Source organism: Gracilinanus agilis, chromosome 3 (genome assembly GCF_016433145.1).
Source record: "Gracilinanus agilis isolate LMUSP501 chromosome 3, AgileGrace, whole genome shotgun sequence".
Taxonomy (NCBI): Eukaryota; Metazoa; Chordata; class Mammalia; order Didelphimorphia; family Didelphidae; genus Gracilinanus; species Gracilinanus agilis.
In genome coordinates this window covers 489,628,713-489,653,482 of record NC_058132.1, presented here as the reverse complement: position 1 = coordinate 489,653,482, position 24,770 = coordinate 489,628,713, and the positions used below count along the sequence as shown (strand labels likewise).

The window sequence follows — 24,770 nt, the reverse complement described above, 5'->3', positions numbered from 1 at the left end:
GAGTGTGTGTGTGTGTGTGTGTCTGCTGCTGCTCTCCGGCTGCCTGTGCCTGCGTGCAGAGAAGGCAAGGAGGAGGTGGGGGGAGACTGAGAGCCTGAGAAAGCCCCACAGCCACCCTCCTGGGAGGGGAAGCAGGGAGAGGAGAGCAGAGGAGAAGAGAGGGGCGGGGAGGGGAGGGGAGGAAGGGAGGAAAGGGGGAGGAGGGAGGGAGGCAGCCAGGCAGAGGGGGGCTTTTCTCTCCGAGGCACAGTTAAGATGCACCTTGAACGCACTGTTCTCATTGCAGCGCCCCAGCAGCAGCAGCTACAGCAGAGGCAGCGGCAACAGCCTGGGTTGCGGCGGCGGCGGTGGCAGCAGCGGCAGCGCTGACACATCCCACCATGGACAGCTTCGACTTAGCCCTGCTTCAGGAATGGGACTTAGAGTCTCTATGGTGAGTCCTGACACTCTCTGCCTTTGACAGGCAGCAGGAGGAGGGGAGGGGAAGGATCGGAGACTGTTCAGTTCCCTTCTCCTTCAACTGCTGCACCTGAGGCACAGGAAAAAGGAGATGTCGGTGTCGACCAGCGTGGTGGCGGTGGGGGGTGGGCAACGTGAAGAGGTAGGAATTCATCGGAAGGGTTGCTCTGCTCCCCTTCTTCTTGCTTCTCTGGCGTGGCTCCCCCATCCTATGAATGCACCCTCTCCCCTACCTCCCCAGCTTCTCATCCTCCACCCCGCTTCCCACTTTGGCCTCCCCAGCCCTAGGGGCCAGTGGTCTGTGGACGAAGCTCAGCCGGGAAGGGAAACAGAGGGGAAGAGGAGAAGGGGACCAGTTTCTAGAGCATGTATTTGGTGTCTAAGGAAGCAACCCCTGGCCTTTCTTCCGCCCCTTCTCCTCACCCCCTCCTCCCTCCTCTCACCTCTCACCCTCCCTCCCCCAACTAGTTCAGACCAGCCGCGTCCTGGAGTTGGTGCTGCGGAGCACTGTGCCCTGTAGGATGCTTCGCTGCCCCCACCCCCCTCTTTGCCTCCCATCCCTTCCGGACCTTGCTGGTTTCCTTCTTTCTCCTCCAGTACCCACCCACCTGAGAAGGAAAAGTATGCATCCAGGAGCAGAGATGAGTGTCTGCGATGGGGGAATTCCAAAGATGTTGGTTTAGGGAGACGGATTCCTTGAGGTTTATAATTCCTCTGTGCCCCCTGTCTTCCTCCCTATCCCACCCATCAACTTCTGTTGTTCTGTACCTCCTACTTCCCAACCCCAACCTAGCCCTCCCCCTCCCCCATTTATCCCTTTATTCGATGCTTGTAGTATAAGGATGGGGAGCCAGGGACAAATCTCCCCGTTCTGTTGCATTGACTTCCCATAACGAGTAGCTGCTGTACGTAAAAAATAGGCTGCTCGAAGCAGTTTAATTCTAGTTGCGGTTGTCTTAAAAATCCTATTGGCTGCTTCATCATCCCCCTCTATCCCCCCTCTCCGTCCCTTCACTATGTGTTAAATGTTTGGAACCATTCTCTTCAGGTAGTGAAATTACTACCTGTACATTCCTGGAGGAACTTGTGTTATGTTTAATATTTACGGGGATGAACATCTGTTGGCACAAGGATATTAGCTGCATTTTGTTGTTGTTGTTGTTGTTGTGCCTCTGGTAATCGCTTATTTGTAGATCTGGACAATTTCCTCTTTTCTTTTTTTACTTCAGATCAGTGAAGTGTTCACATGTCTTTAAAACTCGAAGGGCTTTGCCCTTAGCACCCATTGTTTAAAATGTGAAACATACTGCTTTGGGTCCACCGGTATGTATATACCACATATGACATTTTGAATGGATTTGTTGTCTACACCTTTGATGATTAGTGTTTCAGTGATGGTATTTTATATTTTCAATGGCAGATGTAGCAAAAAACCTAGACACAAAAGCCAGTGCCTTACTGAACAGCCTCTTTTAAAAGATTAGGGCGGCTTCCTGCTCATAATGTTGCTTCTTAAAAACGCACTAAGATGGACCTTAGCGAAATAAAACTTTTATACATTAAGTTGGAAACTTCAAAGAGCCAATAGAATATGACTATGAAACATGCTATTACTGTAGAACAGATACTAATTACCATGGGGTTGCTCATGGCTCCTACACTTGAGGGTATTCCTGCTTTTCAGTTATATAGTGCCTATTATTGCAGGAATTATATCCATGTCATGTTGGGTATTAGAAGAAATGCAGTATCTTTCCAGGTACAAATGTATTCTTAAAATGAGTTGAGCTCATTTTTAAAGGGCAATTTTCCAGGCAAGGACAATAATTTATTGTTTCAGGCTATTTTGGATGCTGCTGTCCATTTGCTGACTGAAAATGAAACAGAAACAACCCTTTGGCTTCTAAAAGGTAGTTAATCATTATTGTGGATTAACTCCAGGACATTTATTATTTTTAAACAATGTAATGAAATTAAAAAAAACATCATTTTTTAAAGCCCAGGCATATGTGATCATATTTTCATTAATTTTTTTTTACCTTTAAAAAAGATCAAAAGAAATAGCATGACATAATGGAAATTAAGGTACCCTTGATGATAGAGAAAACGGGATTCAAGTCCAGCCTTTTGACACCTTTTGGCTAGTTGCTCTTGTACAAGTTATTTAACTTCATGGATGCTAAGAAAGACTATAAATTGAAGAGAAAGTTATGGCCTGCCCTCTTAGGGAGTTTCCTCATCTGGAAGCTCCCAATAAAGGCTGAGTCCCAGTTCAAGTTAGTTGATATGATTTGGAAATATTTCTAGTTTTTCAACTCAAATACTGATTTCACATGTCACAAAAGTAAATACATTTGTGAATTAAGGTGTTTTTTTTTAAAGGGTCTTATACTTGTAGAAGGATTCCTACATTTTTTAGAGGTTAAATTAGAAGACTCAGGTTTCTTCTGATATTAAGATTCTGTGAACTAGGATTAGTATATATTTTTCATGAAGTCCAACAGTAATTCAGTTAAACTATTCTGAGCTTTTGGATAGCCTTCCATTAAAAAAAAAAATCTCCAAACCACTTGATATGTGTGTGTGTATGTATGTATATATATATGTAATTATATATATATGAATAAATTTTATGGAATTTATGGGACTTAGAAATTTATAGATAGTGAAAGCAGTTCTGGAATCATATTAGCAAAGTTTGGTGTTTTTGATAAAATTAAAGTTATAGTTTCAAGAAATGAAAGGTAAATAAACACTTGAAGGAAAATGTGGCAGGCATAAATTTTCTTTATTAGCCAAAGAAAATCTAGAACCAACACAGCATGATTTAAATAAAGAGAAAATTTTTTTTCCTTGTTAACTCAGAACAGGAAAACCCAATTTTTAGAGTTTTTCCCTAATGGCAAAATAGAATTAAAGATCAATCAAAATCATTTTTAATTGGCAAACATTTCTTTTTCTTTATTTTCTTCCCACAAAACAAGTTGTGGTCTATCAGGGATGTCTTGACTTTGCATCTGATATAGAATAGTGGAAGCTTGGTCAAAAAATTATATAGACATGCTCAAATGGTGGTATTTAAGGTAGACTGTTTAATACTGGCAAAATCAGGATTTTAGTCCACTTGCTACTGGATCAATTTGATAATTTAAGTAGATAGTCTGGACTAACCTAGCAAAACCTCTATTTTTAATAGCAGCTTTTGGAGCCTAAATTATTCAGATCACTGCCTCAACTTTTCATTTATAGTATATCATAAAAGTTGCATTGTGACCCCTAGTTTCATCTATGACTCCACTGCCCATTTCTTAGCTGCTATTTAAGAAAAGGGGATGGGGCAGATATCTGCAAATGAGTTATGTACTTTTACATTTTCTGCCCATGGTGCTTGCTTCGATGATTTTTTTCCTGCGAAGTTCTGGGTAAGGGGATTCTCAATCCTCCTATTCCACTTTTGTCTGCTCTTGGCCCTTATCCTAACTTTCTGAAGCCTTTGCTACAGAATCAGCTTCAAGTCCTCTTCTCTTTGTAGCACAAGCAGATGACAATTTGTTCTCCCCATCAGGATGGAAGTATCTTCACTGTCTCTCTGAACAGTCTAACTTTAGTAAATGAGCATGTATCAAGTGCTTACTATGAGCAGAGTGCTTATTGTTTAGTTATTTTGGCCATATCCTACTCTTTGTGACCCTATTTGAGTCTTTTTTTGGTAAAGATACTAGAATGGTTCCCATTTCCTTCTCTATTTTCCAGATGGGGAACTGAGGAAAATAGGTTTAAATGACTTGCTCAGGGTCACACAAAACTAGTAAGTGCCTGAGGTCAGATTTGAATTTAAGATGAGTGCTCTATTTATTGTGCCACCTAGATGCTCTATGAGCAGAGTTCTAGTTCTAGATATATGCAAGATGAAAAAGTAAGACAATCTCTGATTGCTCTTGAGCAGCTCAAATTCTAGAAATGATAAAATCATAATTATCAATTCATTCATGGCAGCAAAAATGATATTGACATAGTATTTTCTACAATACAAAAAAAATTTCAATTAATAACCGTTTCCGAAACAGAAGAAAGCTTTTCCTTTCCAAACTAACATATTGGAGTCTAATTTGGCCTCTGTAAATAAACGAGGCGTATGCATTTTAGGCACTGGGAAGAAAGTCATTATTGAAATGCAAAATAATAAAGATATAAATAAAAATACTACAACTACCACCACACCACCACCACCACCACCAATATTACCAGACTGCTTCTGCTGTTGTTGTTGTTGCTGCTGCTGCTACTACTATTATCCAGACACTAAAGATATAAAACCTTTTAATTCTCCAGGATTTACGTTTTTGTTATTGTTTATATCATAGTTATTTAGGTACATGTTGTATTTGCCCTATTAAATTAGAAGCTCCTTGAGGGCAGTATTGGTGTCATCTCTATCTTTGTGATTCTATAACCAGGACAATTTCTTGTATATAGTTGATGTGAAATAGATGCTTATTGATCTGAATTTAATTGAACATAAGCCAGTATTGATTCTATTTTACCCAAATACTTTCCACATTAATTTTTTCTAAGATGAAGCTTTCATAATTACAGTAAATGAAGTATTTAATATCCATCCTTTTTCTACTATAGCTACAGTCAGCACATATTGTGTGTGTAGGTGGATGCTTACTAAAATGAAGATGATGGATATATTATTCATGATGAAGTGTTTCTTATGCTTCTGATTCTCTTATGAAATGTAGAATATTTAAAATAAAATCCTATTTGGATATCTCACTGTGGGATGGAGATCATGTTGGAAATGCTAAGGCTATATCATTGTACTCCCAGCTCTGACAGGCTATCAGCCAGAAAAAGTTTTCAAGGACAATCTCAGGAATATTCTATATGTCTGTTTTCTGAAAACCAGTTTAGCTAAATATGGGGAAGCTAATCACTAGATCGACCATAGAGTGACACATTCCTCAGTCAGTACAACCCTCAGAGTGATAAAGGGGTTGTTGCATTCTATGACAGTGAATAGTGTACCTATAATAATGGAATTAAACATCTTTGAAGTATTGAAGAAAAGTATTGTAAAACAATTTTTGGATAATTCACCCTCAAACAAAAATAGATAAACAATTACATTTTAGATTGGCCTCAAAAATGTTCTTTGAGAAGAATGGGGTTAAAATCTTACTGAAATGAAAATTCCACAAAAATAACTAACTTTTCAAGCTAGGTAATTTTCATAGTAAATGGGATGATTCTTTGATAAAGTAATATTCACCCAAAATAAATTTTAAAATATTATGATTGATTCAAAGACTTGATGTCAAAAACAGAAATGCGAACTATTATTTAATATCATTCTGCAATGACATAATAATTCTTTGTTTCTAAAAGAAAAAAAAAGCTACAAACCTATTTTCAGTGTTGTCCATTCTCTTAAGCCTAGGAATTTAAGTAAGATTTCTGAATTTGACTGTCTCCAACCCTGACTCTGTTTTGCCTTGGGCATTTATTCCCTATCCTGAATCACTTATGAAATGGGAGCAGTCATAATGATATTCCTCACAAAGTTGTGATGTTAAATAATATTAGCAATTGTTCCATGAATGCTAAGTATGATTACTTCTTCCCTTCAAAAACTTAATTCTTTCAAAAATAAATATGGGCACAACAAAAAAACCTTATTGAGTTAGACACATGGTCCATTCAGTTCAGTGTTCCATCTCTGAGGGTAGTCCAAAGAAATTTTATTTCAGATTGTGAGGTTTCCTTTTCTCAATGCAAGTTAACAACTTCTCTGCAACTTCTAATCTTAAAGCATTATCTGCAACAATGAGAGGAAAAGCAAAACAGAGTCATATAACATAGTGTGTCTTGAAGGCAGAACTTGAATACAGGTCTTTCTGGCTCCAAGGCAAGCTCTCAAACCATTAGACAATGTTGGCCCTTGTATATATGCACACATACACATGCAGAGAACATTAATGCAGCACTATTTATGGTTGTATTACTATGTGTGTAGACATTTCATTATTGTTTTCTCTAATAGTTTCCTGAAAATGGTTTGTTATAAAATATATCATCATACTGGGTGACTTCACTTTGCATCATGGATATCATTATATTATGTCAAGCCAATCACTGTTTTCTTTCCATAGAAATTAACTTATAGCCAATTGTGCTAGGATAGTGTGAGGAGCCTAGAAACCATGTCATTTGGAAAAGAGAATATATTTGATTTGCGAATTTGAATTTCTAGAAAGCAGAACTAAGATGAATGAGTAGAAGTTAAAAGGACAGATTTCATTTCAAAGAAGGAAGAACTTTCTTAGATTTAGAGCTGTCCAAATATGGAGTGAGCTGCTTGAGGATAAAATGAACTTTCCATCTCTAGAGCCATTTGAATAGAAGTTGGATCATTATTGATGAGTGATACTGTAGAAGTGGTTTCTGCAGTGAATTTGATGGTCATCTCTTAAGATCCCTTCCAATTCTAAATTCTTTGACTATGTATACTAATGAAAGTTTGCAAAGTCAGCTAAAGTTGCTGAGTGGTTAGAGCACTGAGCCTAGCGGCAAGAAGACCCAAGTTTAAATACATCTTCAAACATTTCCTGACCATGTAACCTTGGGCAACTTACTTAACCTATTTATACTTATGAGGCAGCTAAATGGCTTGGTGGATAGAGTACTGGACCTGGAGTCAGGAAGATGAGTTCAAATCCAGTCTCAGACACTTCTTAGCTGTGTGAGGCTGGGCAAAAGATCCATTGGATCCACCAGAAAAGGAAATGGCAAACCACTCTTAAGATCCTTGCCAAGAAAACCCTATGGATAGCTATGGTCCATGTGGTTCTGAAGAACCAGACACAACGTGAATAACAATCAATGGAGGGTAACAGATTTTGGATAATGCAAAATTCATATTTGATTTATTTGTATATTTCATGTCTTTCATATCCCAATAGTAAAGAGGAAATGCATGCTTTTAATTCCTCCCCAAAGGGACTCATCATTAGCAATGGACAGTTGATTTGAAGTGACTTGGTTTCTCTGAGAATAGTTCCCTATAATGCCTCAGTTTTGTCTTCTTGTGTACCTCAAAGTAATTTCATATTACCTTTTATGTAGACATGATAATAATTTTCAAAAGTTCTACAGGAGGCTCCTATGGGGGTATGAGAGTCTTAGGTAAATTGCTCTTGTCACACCTGAGCTGTTTTCCTATCTGTGGAGCATCAGAGAAGATTTGGCATCATCTCTCATTGAAATGCTAATTAGATCTCCAGTAGTTTACTTAAAAAGTAGTCCTTTCTGCACAGGTTAATAAGCATCAACCTTGGGAAATAGCAGATGTGCTTTTACTTTTTAAAACTTTATAGCTTATTTTTGAAACAAGGGTTTATTATCCTGAGGAATTCTGAGGGTTTTTAAATGTTTGTGAAGGAATGACTTAGGCTTAAGATATTTATTTTGGAACCTTAGGTGCTATGTGTCAGTTTAAATAGCTGTCACCTAGGAGTGAAGGTCCCTTTGACATTCAAAAGCTATTTGGAAATACTGGGCTGTCTTCTCTTGGGGATGCTGCCTGAGAATGAATTGTGGAGGGGGGGGGGTTTTACTGGATTTTTATAGAATAACATTAGCATTCCACAATGCCTGAAGGTTACATTTGGGTCCAGCATTTATTTTTATTATTCTGAGCCTTTCTGTCAAATAAAATCCTGGAGTGATTTTTACTTTGTTTTGTTTCTTGGTCTAATTGGACCCAAGTGGGGACAATATATGGAAGGAAATTAAAAACAAAACAAAACAAAAACATCCATGGGAAAAAATCAGAAATAAATAGGTTAACCATTATTCATGCTACTTCAATTGCCCCTGTCTGCTTTTCACAGTTGTGATCCTTCTGCTACCATAGCAGCTTATCAAGGGATAAAATCATGCTATGTGCTACAGTTAGACTTTTCAACACTTTTGGATTTGTCAGGGATCTCTTGGAATCTAACAGACACCCAGGTCCCAGGATAAGTTATTTTTCTCCCAGAGACTCTAGGGAACAATTCTTTATAGAATCACTGTACTACCGTCTTGGGACCAAGGCTGGAAACTGGTTTTTCCCTAGTGCCCTGTTAGAAAGACAACCCTGCCCTCTCCCTGGAGTGGAGAATGAATGCCATCAGCCTTAGACACCCCCCCCCATTATAGGTGCCACCTTCCACATTCAGTTCTCTGAATGGAAGTACTATAAGTTGGCAGACTTAGCTGTAGTATTATTGGGCAGGTTCATTGATAATTCCCCCTATCCTTTTTTATCAGGAAAATATGGACAAAGGGGTATATTGTCTTAAGGAAGGTGACATAGGAGGGAGTGATGGTGGTCTCTAATTTGCCTTGACATATGCTTTGGGAATTGGGTAAAAGAGAGTTTTGCATTCACCACCCTAACAGGGTTTTGTTTAGACCTGTGAGAAATCAGTTTTCGTTTGTGAAGCATACCAAAGGACAGTATAGCCATGAGAAATAGAGACATATTGTGAAATTACGGGGTAATGGGGCAGGGAAGGGGGAAAGGGGACCTTTATCAGTGACTAGGATAAAGGCATTGATGGTATGCTTATCAGATTTGCAGTTGACATAAAGCTATGAGGAAGAGATAATGCAATAAGCGATAAAGTCAGGATTTCAAAAGATCTTGACAGGCAAGAACATTAAATTACAGCTAATAACAATGAAATTTAGTAGAGATAAGTGTAAAGTCTAATAATTTGCTTCAGAAAAATCAACTTTACACATTCAAAATTGTGGAGGTGTGCCTAGACAGTGGTTTGTCTGGGGAAAAAAAATAAAAGATCCAAGATTTTTATATGACTGCAAGTTCACTATGTGTCAACAGTGAGATAAAACATTTAAGAAAATATGCAATCATGGACTGCTTGCAAAGGGGCATGGTGTTCAGGACTAGAGAGATGATAGTGCTACTGTTCTCTGGTGAGGCACATTGCAGTATTGTGTTCAGTTTGAGATGTCATTTTAATAAAGACAATATAAACTAGGGAGCATCCAGAGAAGGACACCCAAGCTGATGAAGGACTTTAAGTTTATGGAATATGAGAAATGGTGAAAGGATCTGGGGATATTTAGCTAGAGAAGAAACAATTTAGGGGAGACATCTTAATTGTCTTCAAGTATTTGAAGGGCTATTACATGGAAGAGAAAATAGATTTATTTTACTTGTCACTAGAAGACAAAATCAGCATCAATGGATAGAAATTTCTAAGAGGCAAATTTACTCAGGATAAAGTAAAATTTATTAAAAATGAGAGCTAATGGGGTAGCTAGGTGGCACAATGGAAAGAGCATCAGGCCTGAGTTGAGAAGATCTAGGTACACATCTGGATACTTTAGATACTTCCTAGCATCTGACCCTGAACAAGTCACTTAATCCTATTTGTCTAGTTCATGCCTTTCTGTCTTAGAGTTGTTACAAGACATAAAGTAAGGGTTTTTTTTTAATGAGTGCTTTCGTTGCCTTGGGAAGAGGTTTATCGCTAGCAGTGTGCTGGTAAGAGTTTAACATCTGGTTCTCCAAAGGTGGGAAAAATGTACTGTAAGACATTTAAAGTTTTATTTGCATTATTAATTTTTTACCATTACTTTCTCAAGTCTACACCATCAACAAAACAACAAGTCAAACCCTGATTGATAACATTTGCTTATGTCCAAGGTGTATATACTCACACTGTAAATTTAACAATCATCTGGTTGGCAGGTCTAGCATATCTCTCACTAAACATCTTTGGGCCAAAGCTGGATATTGATTTTTGTTTATGTACAGGATTGACTAGATGGATGTGAGGCCCCTTCCAACTCAGAGATTCTTTGATTCTGTGTTAGTTTGGGATTAATAATTTGCTTTGGATAATAAACATTTGAAAATTGAGAACCAAATGTGTTTCAAATGGGAGTAGGAAAAACAGTTAAAGACAGAGTGGTAATAATACTTGAGATAGAATTTAACCATATTTCTTTGGGCAGTTAAGTCTTTCTCTTGTATGGTTTGGCTCCCTTGTGAGTTTCAACTGTCATCACAGGCCAGAGTCTGATGATGAACCAACATATGCGTTGTCTGATTAATTGTATTTAACCATTTCTAATGCAATATTAACTTCCACTAATTTAGTCTCCCCTTTGAATGTCAGTCTCTCATTGTCCTCAGTTGGAGCCTGGTGCTTAAAAGGGTTATAGGCCAGGCCCGTGGTGGGGGATATGTTTACTTATTTATTGCTTCAATTTATAAAAGCACTGTTGATGCCTTTCCATGCACATTCAAGAAAATACCATTTAGTAGGTTTCAATAAATAATATGAATAATGACATAGTCAAATTATTTAGACAAAAACCTCATTAAAGACATAGGCTATCTGTCACACTTGAAGGTTAACAGGTTTGTACTCTGATGGACATTCAGAAGGAAAAAAAAGCATTTGATGGGAAAGAGCCTTCCACTGAGGAATTCACCAGTGTGAGAAAATGGTTGGCATGGTGGAAAGATTTTCAGGGTAAGAATTCTGGCTATATAGTTGAGTGGATGGAGGTTACAGGGTAAGAAAACCTTTATTGCCAAGGGACTTTAGTTAAAACATGATGTTAAACTCTAGAAACTCAGAAACACCAGTGGGAAAGGCTATAAGTAAGACTATGACACTGTCACTTTTAGCAGTTCTGAATTTTGGAATTGAGTACCTTCTATTTTTGAGAAGAGAGACACCTGATGATACCTTGCTTTCCTCTTGTCTCATGTGACTGGTGAGAACTACCTTGTCATTTCTTTGAAAGCTCATGAGTGGTGAGTACTGCTAGTGTATAAAGGATCTGTCTTACAGAGGTCAGTGTCTTTACTAGCCTTTGATTCTTCACCAAAAAGAAGCAAAAACAGAAAATAAAGGTCCATGTCAGTATAATGGTACCATGGAGAGTCCTGGTGGGTAGCTAACGGACCTTTCTAATCCTGCCTTCTCAGATTCCTCACAGTGGCTAAAGTTTCTGTGGTGCTTCGTGGAATGATCTCCAGATTTTGATTTTAATGAGATAGGTTTAAATCCTGATTCTTTCACATTCTACCTGTATGAACATAGTCACTTAACCTCAGCTATAAAATGAAGGGCTATAATTAGATGACCTCTAAGGTCCCTTCCAGCTCTAAATATTGTGACCTATAATATAATCTTCCCATGAGTGCTGAGGAGCCTTCTACCATTTTGTGGTAGATAGAGAAGTTACCTACCTGATTGGGTGACTGGGTTAAGAGGCCCCAGGGTGAGCTGTCTTCCTGAGGAAATACACTGTAGCATCAAAATGAATGGGGAAAAAATCATCCTAATCTAATTTACATCCATACCAATGCCCTTTCCTTGTATTTTTATAGATCTGATATATGAAATCAAATTGTATAATCTGTTAGCTCATTTCCGTACCGTGGTGCAGCGCATGAATATATGCATATGTAAGTGTATAAGGATGAAACATTTACCCTTAACTGCACTGACTGTGCTTAGGGAAGAATGAATAAAGTGCAAGGATTACCTGGGTAGTGCTGATCTTCTGTGACTCTGGCTGTTGTTATATGTAGTCTGGGGGGGGAGGGGAGCTCAGTGTAGCTTTCATGTGCACTGTCTATAGTATCTCATGTCCAAATTACATTTAGACTCCTGAAAATGTGTTTTTACCTGCACAATGCTGACCTACCTATTAATGTCCAATTTTATTTTGGAGGAGGAACAAGAAGAGCTATTTTAATAAAACACATATTACTTTTCCCTTTTCTCCTTTAAGAACTAACCCTTTCAGATGATTTTCCTCCTAGGCCCCCCCTTTTTTTTTTTTTTAAATAGAGCAGATTTAAAATCTTACAGTATACACAGGGTAAATGGATTGGAGCTTTTGACTGGCAGGGGAGTTACCGGAATGCTAGTTTCCTTTCCAGCCCCCTTATTTGTATTAAAGCCCCAAGGATGAGTTAAGATATTCAGAGTTCAGGGGAGTTAAAATTTACAGTCTGGAAGAAAATGGATTACTCTTCTTTCTCATATCTAGATAGAAAATTAGGAGTGCAAACGAAGCTCCAGTAAACTGGGGAGATGGTAAGATTATATATATATATTTTTTTTACTCTCAACCACCTAGATGAACAAGTTGACACCCTAGAGCCCCAAAGTTTTATGTGTAATGATAAAACTCAGTATTGATGGTTCCAGACATTCTTAGTGACCCACAGTCCTCCAGATTTATGGGTCTGTGTGTATATATATATGCTTTTCCTGGGGAGATTTAGGGATGATTGGAAGAAAGATAGCTGGAATGGAGGAGTTGTAAACTGTACGCTGAGTTGGCATGCTCGCAATTGGAATAATGATTCCTATGAGGAATATATCAGACTTTGGAAACAGAGAAGTAGTAGACATCAGATATTAGAAAAGAAAATATAAACCAAAGGTACTAAGTAAATATTTGTTGAACAGATTAGTGAAAGTCCTAAAGGGGGCCAATTCAGGATGAACTTCTTTCTCACTGTCAGGAAATTGGCATTTATTGAACATCAGTAAAATTATACTAATTTAGAATTAATCAGGACAAGGGTACATATTATATCCAAATTAGTGAACACTTCTAATGTTAGAATAATCTTTAATTATTTGTATGTGTAATATATATGTATATACAACTAAATATGAATTCTAGCCCTGCCTTGACCACTCACTAGTATGTGACCTTGGGCAAGTCATTTAACCTTGGTCTTAGTTTGCTAGGACCTTATAGTAGGACCTTTATTACATATTATTGTATCATTAAAATAAAAACCTTGAAGTAAAAAACAAAAACCATACTGATCAATAATCGGTGGACATAATGAATTTGCTCTTCCACTTATGATGTGCTTTAGGCTTTAGATAAATCCTTTCAACTCAGTGAGCCTCCGATTCCTCATCTTAAATGAAAGTTTCATGTATATGGCCTTGGAAGTCTCTTCAAGCACTATATCTGTGAGTCTATATTTATACCACTTAAGAAAAAAATTTTTTTTCTTAACTTATTTAAAATTACATACCCCATCTCACTGACTGAAAATTTTGAATTAGTAGAGTTCTAATTAATGAGACGTCACTGTGGCTGAATTGAGTGTGGCTTCCTGTCGTATTTCAGTAGTGCATGGTTTGTCAGTATTTAAAATCTAGAAAAAGCACACTGTCTACATATTATTTTCTTTTAATTATTTGCATGGCCATAAAACCACATCATTGACAAGTTTTATGGATGAAGAAAATGGTAACAACTGTTCACCACAGCTGCTGAAATCTACCTCAACACCTGATTATAACTTTATTAATAACGATAATGACAGTATGGCAATAAAAGAGTGAAAATAACATATACAAGGAATCTGGATTTTTGTATAAGGTATTCCTCATTCAGTTCCCCTTAAGATTTCTTTTCAGGGTTATGCATGTGATCGGCATAGACTAGATGACCTCTGACATCTCTTCCAGGCATATGATTTTATGATTCCATAAAAAGAGTTATTAATATAAAAGTTAACCATCTTTGAAGCAACGGTAAGAAGAAATGAACTTAATTTGTATCAGGAGGGAATTTAGGCAAAACAAAATGAGTAGTTTCTTGATATAAGAGGTTGCAAAATGTTGAAACAGGTAATGGAGGGAACATGGACTTTCTTTCTTTGGGAATTTTTAAATTATTAGACATCAATTAGTCCAATTTCTTCATATTGCAGATAAGGAAGCTGATACCCAGAGAAGTCAAAAAAGGGCTACAGAGATAGTAAAAAGGAGAGCTATAATTTGAACCCAGTGTATGTGTTCTGGTATGAAGGTCTGACCTCCTTCTAAGGAAGAATATTTCTGTCATGAGTTAACTGAATTCAGTTATATTATAAGCAGCTAGGTAGTGCAGTGGATACAGTGCAGAACGTGGGGTCAGGGAGACTTGAGTTCAAATTCTCCCTCACACCCTTCCCTCTGTAACCCTGGAAAAGTTATGAGATCTTCCTGGCCTCAATTTTCTCATCTGTAAAATGGAGATTAAAATAATATCTACCTCCTAGGGTTGTTGTGAGAATCATATGAGAAAATTCATGTAAAATTCTATAGAACTGCTAGCAATTATTCCTAAAATATAAAAATGAATATCAAATAAAAAAGTATTAAGAATAAAATCAGGTTGGTGAGTAGTAAGTATGTAGGATTTAGATTAGAAGACCTAGGATCATGTCCTAGATTTGCCAGTACCCTTTTGACCTCAGTTTTCTCATCTCCAAAATGAGGAAGTTGGACTAAATGTCTGGATCTAATTCTATGATCTAATAATCTTATGAAAACATAAGCTTTGCAGGGTGGTTTAAAGGGTCTGCCAACCTGATAAAATTATACTAATTATTTTCATGATAAGCTGATATGCTTGATAGCAACAATCATCCTATGGCTTAGAGAAGAATAAAACCATTGCCAAGGGTTGAATTTTCAACTTCCGTTAAATTTCTTTTGACCTGATTTCTCTTAGAATTAACCTAATTTCATCTAGACCTTGGACCTGTGCCAGTTTAATGAATGAAACAAGCATTTATTAACCTGGAGAGAGAGAAACTGAGTAAGGGTTTCCTCTTATTGATAACATGAGATATGTTATATTCTTCTTTATGTCTTCCATTTCAACTAACATGTATTTTTATTTATGAGTCTTTACTCATTCAGGCATTTCAGTTGTGTCTGCCTCTTTGTGACCCCATTTGGGGCTTTCTTGGCAAAGATACTAGAATGGTTTGTCATTTCCTTTTCCAGCTCATTTTACAGATGAAGAAACTGAGGTAAACAGATTATATTTGGTAGTCAGTATGTTTTTGTTGACTCATTGTTCTTAGTATATTAATATGTATAATATACATGTTATATACTAGCCATATATCACCTCTATTTAGGATTAAATGGAGTAAGGGAGGCTATTCTATCTAAATTAGTGAGAAGTTCCAGTTGTAGATTTAGAAATCATTTTCTGCTTATAATATACCCTGGGCTTTGCTATTTTCTACCTTTGTAGCCTTGAACAAGGCATGCAATATCTCTTGGATTTAGTTTCTTTCATCTAAAAAAAATGAAGGTATTAGAATAAAACATCTCAAAAGTCCTTTATCTCTTTAAGACTCTCCGATGTCATATACTTGTAATATGTATTTATATGCATTACTTATGGAGAGAATGCTGGTAACTGTGAGAGCAACTCCTGCTATTCTGCCAAGTGGATGCACTTTTTTTTAAAATAACCAGCATAGCTAATCTAGCTTCTCATACTACAAAGAAAAAATTCTCCAGATATTTTCATCTCTATTATAATATCCCATGCAACCCCTTTAATGATGACATTATTTATTTTTCTCTTCAGAATTTTCTCATCATACAAATTTTCTTTCCCAAAACACAAACACAACCTCTCTCAAATCCCCCCCCCCAATTTCCAATTGAGGTACACTAAAGAAGCAAGTCTTAAGTGTCCTGGAGCTTTAGTGACCCTAAGGAGGTTCTAAATGAATGCTTTATCTATATGATAGCATTGCCAGTATCTCATTGCCCTTGGTAGTAAGGGGGTCAGGTCTAGTACTGCCTCATTGGTTCAGATGAATAAATGCTCCTTATTTCATTATGATCACTGCTTTGTTCAGCAACAGCATGTTTCCTCTCCAATTTCTTGACCTAGAATGACCCAGGCCTCTTATGAAGTCTGATGGATTATAGCATATGGTATAAAAGCACAAGTTAAATTATTTTGACCTCCAAGGGAGCGGATCTTGTCATGTGCTCCGTTTTTATAGACTTCAAATTTGGGTACTTCTTAGGTCTGTTTCTCCCTCCCCCCCTTGTTGCTACATTAATTACTAATATAGCTCATAGGATGACATTGTATCAAAGCGCTCTCCTACGGGAAACCTGAAGATAAGTAATTCTACTCATCTCAGATTAAATTGCCAAATCAACAAGCTCTAAAGGTTGTTTATGGCATCTATCTGGTTTGCCTAATTGCAAAGAAATAAAAAATTACTAAGTGGACCGCATTTTAGGGGCATTGTTAATCAGTAACTTTGCTTTAAATTAAAATGGTAAATAATTTGCTCAGTTATTTGCCCACTTTTCAGTCCCAATTCTCTTAGTGGTAAAGAATCACATTAGAAATCACCATATTATGAGCATATAAATTATACTATAAAAGAAATGTTCTGTCTGTTAGTTTTTCTTTTTACTGCCTTCAGTGACCATTTTCTGACTTTGTATGACAGAGAACCAATGAGAAGGAAATGTTACTGGCCTAAATAATCAAACTTCCATATTCTAGGTGGAAATAAAACAAAAGAAAAAAAGGGAAATTACTATAAATCATATTATATACTTATTTTATTTCTGAGCAATTTCTCCTTATATATACCTACTTTTCTCCATAATGAATGTTATAAAACATTTTTAGATCAAAGTCTTAAAAAACGTTTAGAAAAATGCAATATGAATTTTTAAATATTGGCAGTCCTATAACGTGAAAGGGAAATGCATATTTAGCTATCAAGAAGCTATTAATTAAGTAGTTTTTATTGTGAATTTGTATATTAAAAGTCATTTAAGATACTTATTGGGTACCTACTCTGTGTAGGTCATTGTGAGCAACACAAAAACGAATAAGACTTTATCAATCTTACATTTATGATCTAACAACTCATTAAATATTCCTCCTCTTTTCTCAATGAATTATGAATGAAAAGGGAGTTACCTGTGTTGCTCGAGAAGTGTTGAGGCAGAGTTATATGAGTTAAAAAAAAAGAACTAAATTTTATGGACTTAAGCCAAACCTTTATAATCTCAAAGGCCAGTTTTAAGCACTTTAACAAACAAGAAAGAAAGAAAGAAAAAGAAAGAAAATAAAAAAAGACCTTCAGTGAAACTTCATTTTTCATTTTTTAACAAAACTGAATCTAAAGGAAGAGAGTACAAAATTAATTCCCAAATCAGTTAATTTGGGGTGGAGAGGGAGCAGAGAACAGGGTAAAAGCCTATCTAGCTTGTGGTTATGAGGAAGCCATCTTGTCTTTCCTAGTTTTAAATAACTGTTTTTGCTAACTCCATGCTAAGCTCTAGTTTTCCCATAATGCTAAAAGATTCTAAGCGTTCATAGAAATTCCTTAAATTTGGGTGCCCTGGGACAAAGTCCTATCACCCCACTCTCCTTAAGGTTTTGCATGACAAAAACAAATCTGTACAAACTTCCAGTTTAATATTGTCTTTGGTTCAATTTATTCTTCCTGAATTTTAAAATTGGGGAGCCCAGGTACATTTCCTTTCTCTTTTAAAAACTACAATCATTATGTGTGGGCATGTGCATCTTTCATATTCATCACACAAGTTGATATTCAGGTATCTTTGGAGTAAGAGTACTAAGAGATTTTTCCCCCCTTAGTTAATTCTAATGAAATTGAGTAGTGTGACTAACTAACATTATGAAGCACTTAATGGGATTTAAGACCTGTAGGAGACTAGGACAAAGTAAAAATATAAACCAGATAAGTGGAAATGCAATCATGCTTTCTAGTCTGTATGAGGACATAAGAGGCAATATTTTGAACTAATTGCGACTGATGTAAAGTACTTTGAAGAAAACCCATTAGAAGAGAATTAAAACTTCAACAGATTAGCTGTTCTTTAATGGGTCTGTCTGAAGATCTTTTGATGCCTAGAAAATCTTTTCTAATTCCTATCACTCAACTTCCCTAAAAAACTAAGGGTATCGTTTCCCTACTTTTTTTTTTTTCCAGAATGGAAGGTATGCCAGGAAGTATTTTTTCTCAAGTGAATATAAAAGATATTTTTAAAATCTGGGGGAGTGGGGGTGGGAAGATGCCCTGTTTTGCATTTCAACATCTCTAGGTGAGATTAAAATCACTGTTAGTGCTCTTAGTGATTCTGAATAGGAAGAGCAAGGTCTAATATGCTTCCTTAGGCCTATTAATTATTTACTTTATTGAAGTACTGATCATAGACTTTGCTTTTTTCCTACAGATTTTCTCCTTTATTTAATTGTGATATGTAGTTGTGAGGAAGATCATGAATACTCAAAAGAAAATAAAGGAATAAAGATTTCCTTATATTTCCTAATTTAGCTATAAAGACTTAATTTCCACAAACATCATGATTGAAGAGCCTCTAGAAAACCACAAATCATGATTAAAATTCAATGTGTACCTCTAAAATAAATACAACTTCAGGATCTTGTGCTTAATTATTACCTAAATATATTGAATTTGACATATATTCAAGAAATTTTCATTTATAAAATTTTCTTTTGTGGTGGTCTTACTTTATTTAGGTTTTATTTCTCGGTTCATGTCTTCCATTTTCCTTTCCAAATAATGTTTTCTTATTAAATAGGTTCAGCAACTAAGCATTAAAACATACCCTAAAGATGAGTTTAAAATTTCTTTTTTACTAGAGTATAATGGGATGATACTCCTAATTGTTTTGAGCATGTTACCTCATTTATCCCATAATAATTCCAAGAAGTAGAATCCATTGTATTGTCCTTTTCAGTTCTTACTACACTAAAACTATTTTAATATTTTAAACTCACAATCTTCCTAAGACCTGCTACTTCCCCCATATCTTTGGCTTCTACTAATCTCTCCTGCCCTTAGTCATATAGATTTGATACTTTGGTTTAATCTTTGACATTTTGCTTTCCCTCACCTAAGACAATCAATCATTTGCTATGCCTTATCACTTCTACTCCTATATCATTTCATATATTCTCATATCACATAGTTCTTCTGTTCCATTTCTATTATTGGCAATTACATGCATCTTTGTCTAGTATTGTACAAAAAATTAGTCATTCATTTGCCCTTTTATAAAAATTTTGAAATAATTTATTTTAAATTATCCTTAGGAACCATGAAAGACAAGAAAAATGTGTTATTTTATGGTTCATGACAGTTAGTTGCATAATACTGAGTAAAATATGAAACCACCTTCATTAGCTTTTACCTGGATAATTGTCTCTTCAATCAATGAATAAAAATGTATTAAGAGACTACTATATTCCAGAAATGGTACAAGCAAGGTAATCCCCTGCCCTCAAGGAGCTAACAATGGAAAGGGAGAGAGACCAAGCAAACAAACATATACAAAACAAGCAATAGAGAGGAAAAATAAGAAATAATTAACGGGGGGGGGGGGAAGGTCCTGAATGCTTCCTTTAGATGGTGGGATCTTAGTTGACTTAAGGGAAGCCAAGGAGGTCAATAGTTGGGAGTAGAAGAGGAAGCCTATTGAATGTCTGTCTCATTTATGGAACAGGCAGGAAGCCAGCGTCCCTAGATCAAAAAAGTATATGTTGGAGACTGAAGTTTAAGAAGAAAGGCAGATGGGTATTCATTTATGAAGGGCTTTGAATGCCAAACAGAACATTTTGTATTTACTTCTGGAGGCAATAAGAATTTACTGGAGTGTATTGAATAGGGAGAGTGACATGATTGGACCTGTGTTTTAGGAAATCACTTTAGTGGCTAAATGGAGAATGGATTGAATTTGGGAGAGACTTAAGGCAGGCTATTGCAGTAATCCAGGAGTGAGAGGATGAAGACTTGCTCTACTTGAGTGGGAGCAGCGTCAGAGAAGAGAACAGAGATATATTTGAGAGATGTGGCAAAGATGAAATTGATGGGGTTGGCAACAGATTGCATATGGCAGAGGGCAGGGGCATGAGAGATAGTGAAGAATCCAGGATAACTCTTAGTTGTGAGTCTGAGGGACTGGAAGGAAGCTTTTTTCCTTTTCCTCTACAATAAAATGAGAGGTAGACTATGAATGGTCTTTAGATGACAGACTAAGGACTTTAGGTTTTATTTTAGAGACACGAGGAAGCCAATGAAGATTTTTAAGCAGAGGTTTACATGGTTTAGATCTGTACAAAAGGAGTATCTTTTTAGCACCTATGTGAAGGATGAATTAGAGAGTAGAAAAAATGAGTAATGGTTCTTTGAAAAGAGAGAAGGATGTGAATTGTGTTTAAAGTAGATATTATTAGACAACTAAAAAACTGGATAAAGAAGTGAGGGGGACAGAAAAGTCAAAGATGACTCTGGGGTTGCAAACCTGAAGATTGGGAGGATAAGTTGTGCCTTCAACAAAAATATGGAAGTTTGGAGGAGGAGTGAGTGTTTGGGAGAGAGGCAGGGGTGAGAATGAGTTCTGTATTAGACATGTTAAGTGTGAGTTATGGGATCTCCATTTGAAGATATCTAACAAGTAGTTGTTAGTGCAGGATTGGAGTTCAGAAAAGATATTGGGGTTGAATATGTAGATTTGGGAGTTATCTGCATCAAGATGATAATTGAACCCCTAGGAGTAGATGAGATCACTAAGAAAGAGTATAGGAGAAAAGGAGGGGCAAGGATAAAGCCTTAGGGAACATATGTACTCTCAGGAGGAATTTAGTAAGTGTTTGTTGATTTCAATTAAGGGAGCTTTGTCTGCTTCTGAGTTTCTATAAAGTACATTTAAAAAATAATTTTATTAATATCTGGTTTTTATATAATTTCATTTCTTTCTGCAGGTCTTTTTGTACTTTCAGAAAACTGTCCCCTATAATACAGAATAAAAAGGTTAGCAAAAGGAATCAAGGCACTGAAAAAGCCTGACATTTTATGTACACTGGGAGTCTCTCATCTTTTATGGTGCCAACCCTTGCCATTATCTTTAGATGATTTTGTTATGGCTGTTCTTTCATTTATCCTATCATTCATTGTGTACACTGTTTTTTTTTTTAATTTACTTTACTCTTCACATCTATTCAAATAAATATTCCCATGTTTCTCGGTAGTCATCATATTCATAATTTCTTACAGCATGGTGATATTCCATTGAATTAATGTGCCACAAATTGTTCATCCTCCAATGGATGAGTATCTAGTTTGCTTCTAGTTCTTCGCTACAAAGTAGACTTTATTTGTATGGAGGTTTTGGGAAACTTTTTGAAGCTTTCTTGATGAATAAACATCACTATAGCCTACAACACACAGCCATCTCCCAATTTTCTCCTATCCCTTAAACTTGGGGCCCCTTTATACCATGAAGGAGTTTCTTGGTTCTTACAAGCAAAGATTATAATTTATGAAGCCATTTAGGAGAACACTGAACCATGGAATTGTCCCTACCCAAGCAGCACCTCCTAGTAACAGGCCAGGAATTCATAGCAACTATAGTTTCTGCTTTATAGCACAACTCACTGCCGCTTCCTTTAATTTAATAAATATTTGTGGAGTACCTAGTATGTGCAAGACACTATGTTAGTCACCATGAGGAATACAGAGATAAATGATATAATAAATGCTCCCATTGGAAGGATAAGAATAACATTGGTGGAACAAGACAATCTGTAGTAACGATTCTTAACTTGAAATCCATGGACTCCCATTGGGTCTATGGAGAATTTTAGGAGATCTGTGAATTTGGATGGGGTAAAATGACATCTTTTTTTTTACTACCTTTTTTATTTCTTTATAATCTTATGTATTTCATATCATGGCCTTAAAAAATATTCAGAGAATGACTCCATAGACTTCACCAGTCTGCTGAAATGTGACACAAAATAAGTTAAGGACTCTTGGTCTTTGGAACCCAAAAATATTAAGAGCTTTGTGTCCTCAGGAAAGTCTCTGAACCTCAATCTTGTCATCTCTAAAGTAGGGAGGATCATACTTGCATTGTCCTAGTTCACAATACTTTAAGGATTAAATATGTATGACTACACTGTGTATGTGTGTTTGTGTCTTTTTGGGTCATTTCTCAGTTGTGTCTGACTCTTCATGACCCCATGTGGAGTTTTCTTGGCGAAGATATTAGAGTGGTTTGCTATTTTCTTCTCTAGGCTATTTGACAAATGAGGAAACTGAGGCAAACTGGGTCAAATGACCTGGCCAGTGTCACACAGTTGGTACTCATCTGAGGCCAGATCTGAACTCAGAAAGATGAGTCTTCATATATGTATGTACGTGTTATTATTATATATTGTGCCAATGAGAGATCATAATGCCCACAAATGCAGGCTAATCAAGTTAATAACCTATAGTTTCTCCTTTCTCTTTTACTTAATGTATTAAATTGGGCAAATAATATACTGTTACTTAGGCATTCCTTGTTTTGGGCAGCTTCCTGTCTGTAAAATGGACTTACTAATATTTATCTTTTTCTGTGTGGTTGTAGAGAGACATAACTGCCAGAAGAAAAATCAGTGTAGAATACTTTGCTAAACACAAAATGCCGTGATGATGAAACATGTCATTTTTAAGGCAGGATTTTAGTACTAAATTGAACCACCTTTGTATTTTAATGGCTTAAGAAATCAAGTACTTCTATTAAAATTACTATCATATAAAATGCATATCATACTGTACTCAAAGGAGATTTATAGATATTAATTGTAGCTTGAGTTCCACTGAAGGTCAACTACTAAATAATAAAATCATGACACAACAGCTCCTTATATTCTTTTTATAGCTTTAATGCGGCCCTTGCTATATGGCATTTCGTTTTTTTTTTTTTTACCCCCCTCTCCTCTCTGCAATATTCAAATTATTAACAACAACAGCCTTAACATAACTGATAGCAATACAGTTTTTGCTGCTGTGGCAGGATCAAGGGATTTTTATATAGTCTTTTTGGCTAGACACCAAGAACACAGTGATCAATCTCTCCTCCTGCTGTTAAGCAGAGCACAATATTTTAGGGTAAACAGTTAAGCATTAGAAGGGCTTAGCCAGTCAGTGGAGTTTTATTAGAATAATATGTATGTGTATATATAGGTATGTATACATACTTATATATATACACGTATATGTGTGTGTGGAAAATAAATATATATGCAAATATGTGCAAAAAATGCAAAAATTTCAAGGGCAGTATACATTGTAAGTTCAGCTATCATTCATTTTAAAACTTCTCAGAAATGAAATACTTTCAGAAATGGGTTCCAATTCTGACCTTTTGATGAATTTTACCTTTGTGATCTCGGCTTCTGGGAACCCAATCTTGGAAATCTGAACAATATTCTACTACCTTTTAGAATAGATACTGAGGAATACATGCAGGCACTAGAGTCATGCCCTTCCTTCCTGTCCTTTCCCCTACAGTTTTATTGTTGTTTACTTGTTTCAGTTGTGTCTGCCTTTGTGTCCCCATTTGGAGTTTTCTTGGCAAAGATACTAGAGAGGTTTGACATATCCTTCTCCAACTCATTTCACAGATGAAGAAACTGAGGACAACAGGGTTAAGGGACACACAGCTAGTTAGTGTCTGAGGCTGGATATGAATTCAATAAGATTAATCTTTCTGATTCCAGACCCAGTGTTCTATCCACTGTGCCACCTAACTGACCATTTTCCTATAGAGAATATACTAAATCTGGTGTTCTCCAACTTCTTTTCTCATTATTTATAAAAATTTTAGCAAAAATTTATGCAGCACTTCAAAGTTTATAAAGCACTTTATAAATGCTTATTCTATTTGATCCTCACAATAACTCTGGAAGGTAGATGTTATTATTATTTCATTTTGCAAATAAGGAAACTGAGGAAAAGATTAAATGAATTACCTTGGAATAAAGAAATGTTTGAGGTTGAATTCAAACTTGAGTCTTCCTAGTCCTAGCTCTAGCACTCTACCTACTGGACCAAATAGACCTCTGTGTTCATTTGGAAGCTGTTTGACTGTAAAAAGACATGATTTTGCCATTTATTATCTATATGACTTGGGAAAATCATTTCATTTCTCTAGTATTTAGTCATCTCATCTTTAAATGAGGGGATTGGTCTCAGTGACCTCAAGATTTCTTCCAGTTCTAAATCCATAATCCTAATGTTTCCAATTCTGAAGATTCCAGTTTCAGATAGTAGAAAAAATGCTAAAGTGGGAAAATCAAAGGTTTTTGTTTTTTTTAATGGGAGGAAAAACACTTTTGCATACTTATAGAGTAAAATCTCTTAAAGAAGCTTTTCAAGGAACTGTGTACTAAAATATTCTTCTAAAGGAACACTTAGAACAACAACAAAATAGACAATTTGGTAGTATTTAACATGCTGCCCTGGAAAATATTTCAGAGACTTCTTGAAGGAGGCTTTCTCTTCCTTCCTTCCTTCCTTCCTTCCTTCCTTCCTTCCTTCCTTCCTTCCTTCCTTCCTTCCTTCCTTCCTTCCTTCCTTTCTTTTTCCT

The 24,770-nt window shown here is 36.3% G+C and overlaps 1 protein-coding gene across 1 annotated transcript in view; it reads left to right on the top strand.

The window, feature by feature from the left end:
- The first annotated feature begins 291 nt into the window (after nt 1-291).
- The window catches only part of AFF3 (AF4/FMR2 family member 3), a 673,975-nt gene continuing 649,496 nt past the window's right edge, over nt 292-24,770 (top strand). Inside the window, exon 1 of the mRNA XM_044669302.1 lies at nt 292-433. Within this exon, the coding sequence (XP_044525237.1) occupies nt 381-433 (53 nt within the window). The 5' untranslated portion in view covers nt 292-380. The remainder of the gene's footprint in view (nt 434-24,770) is intronic.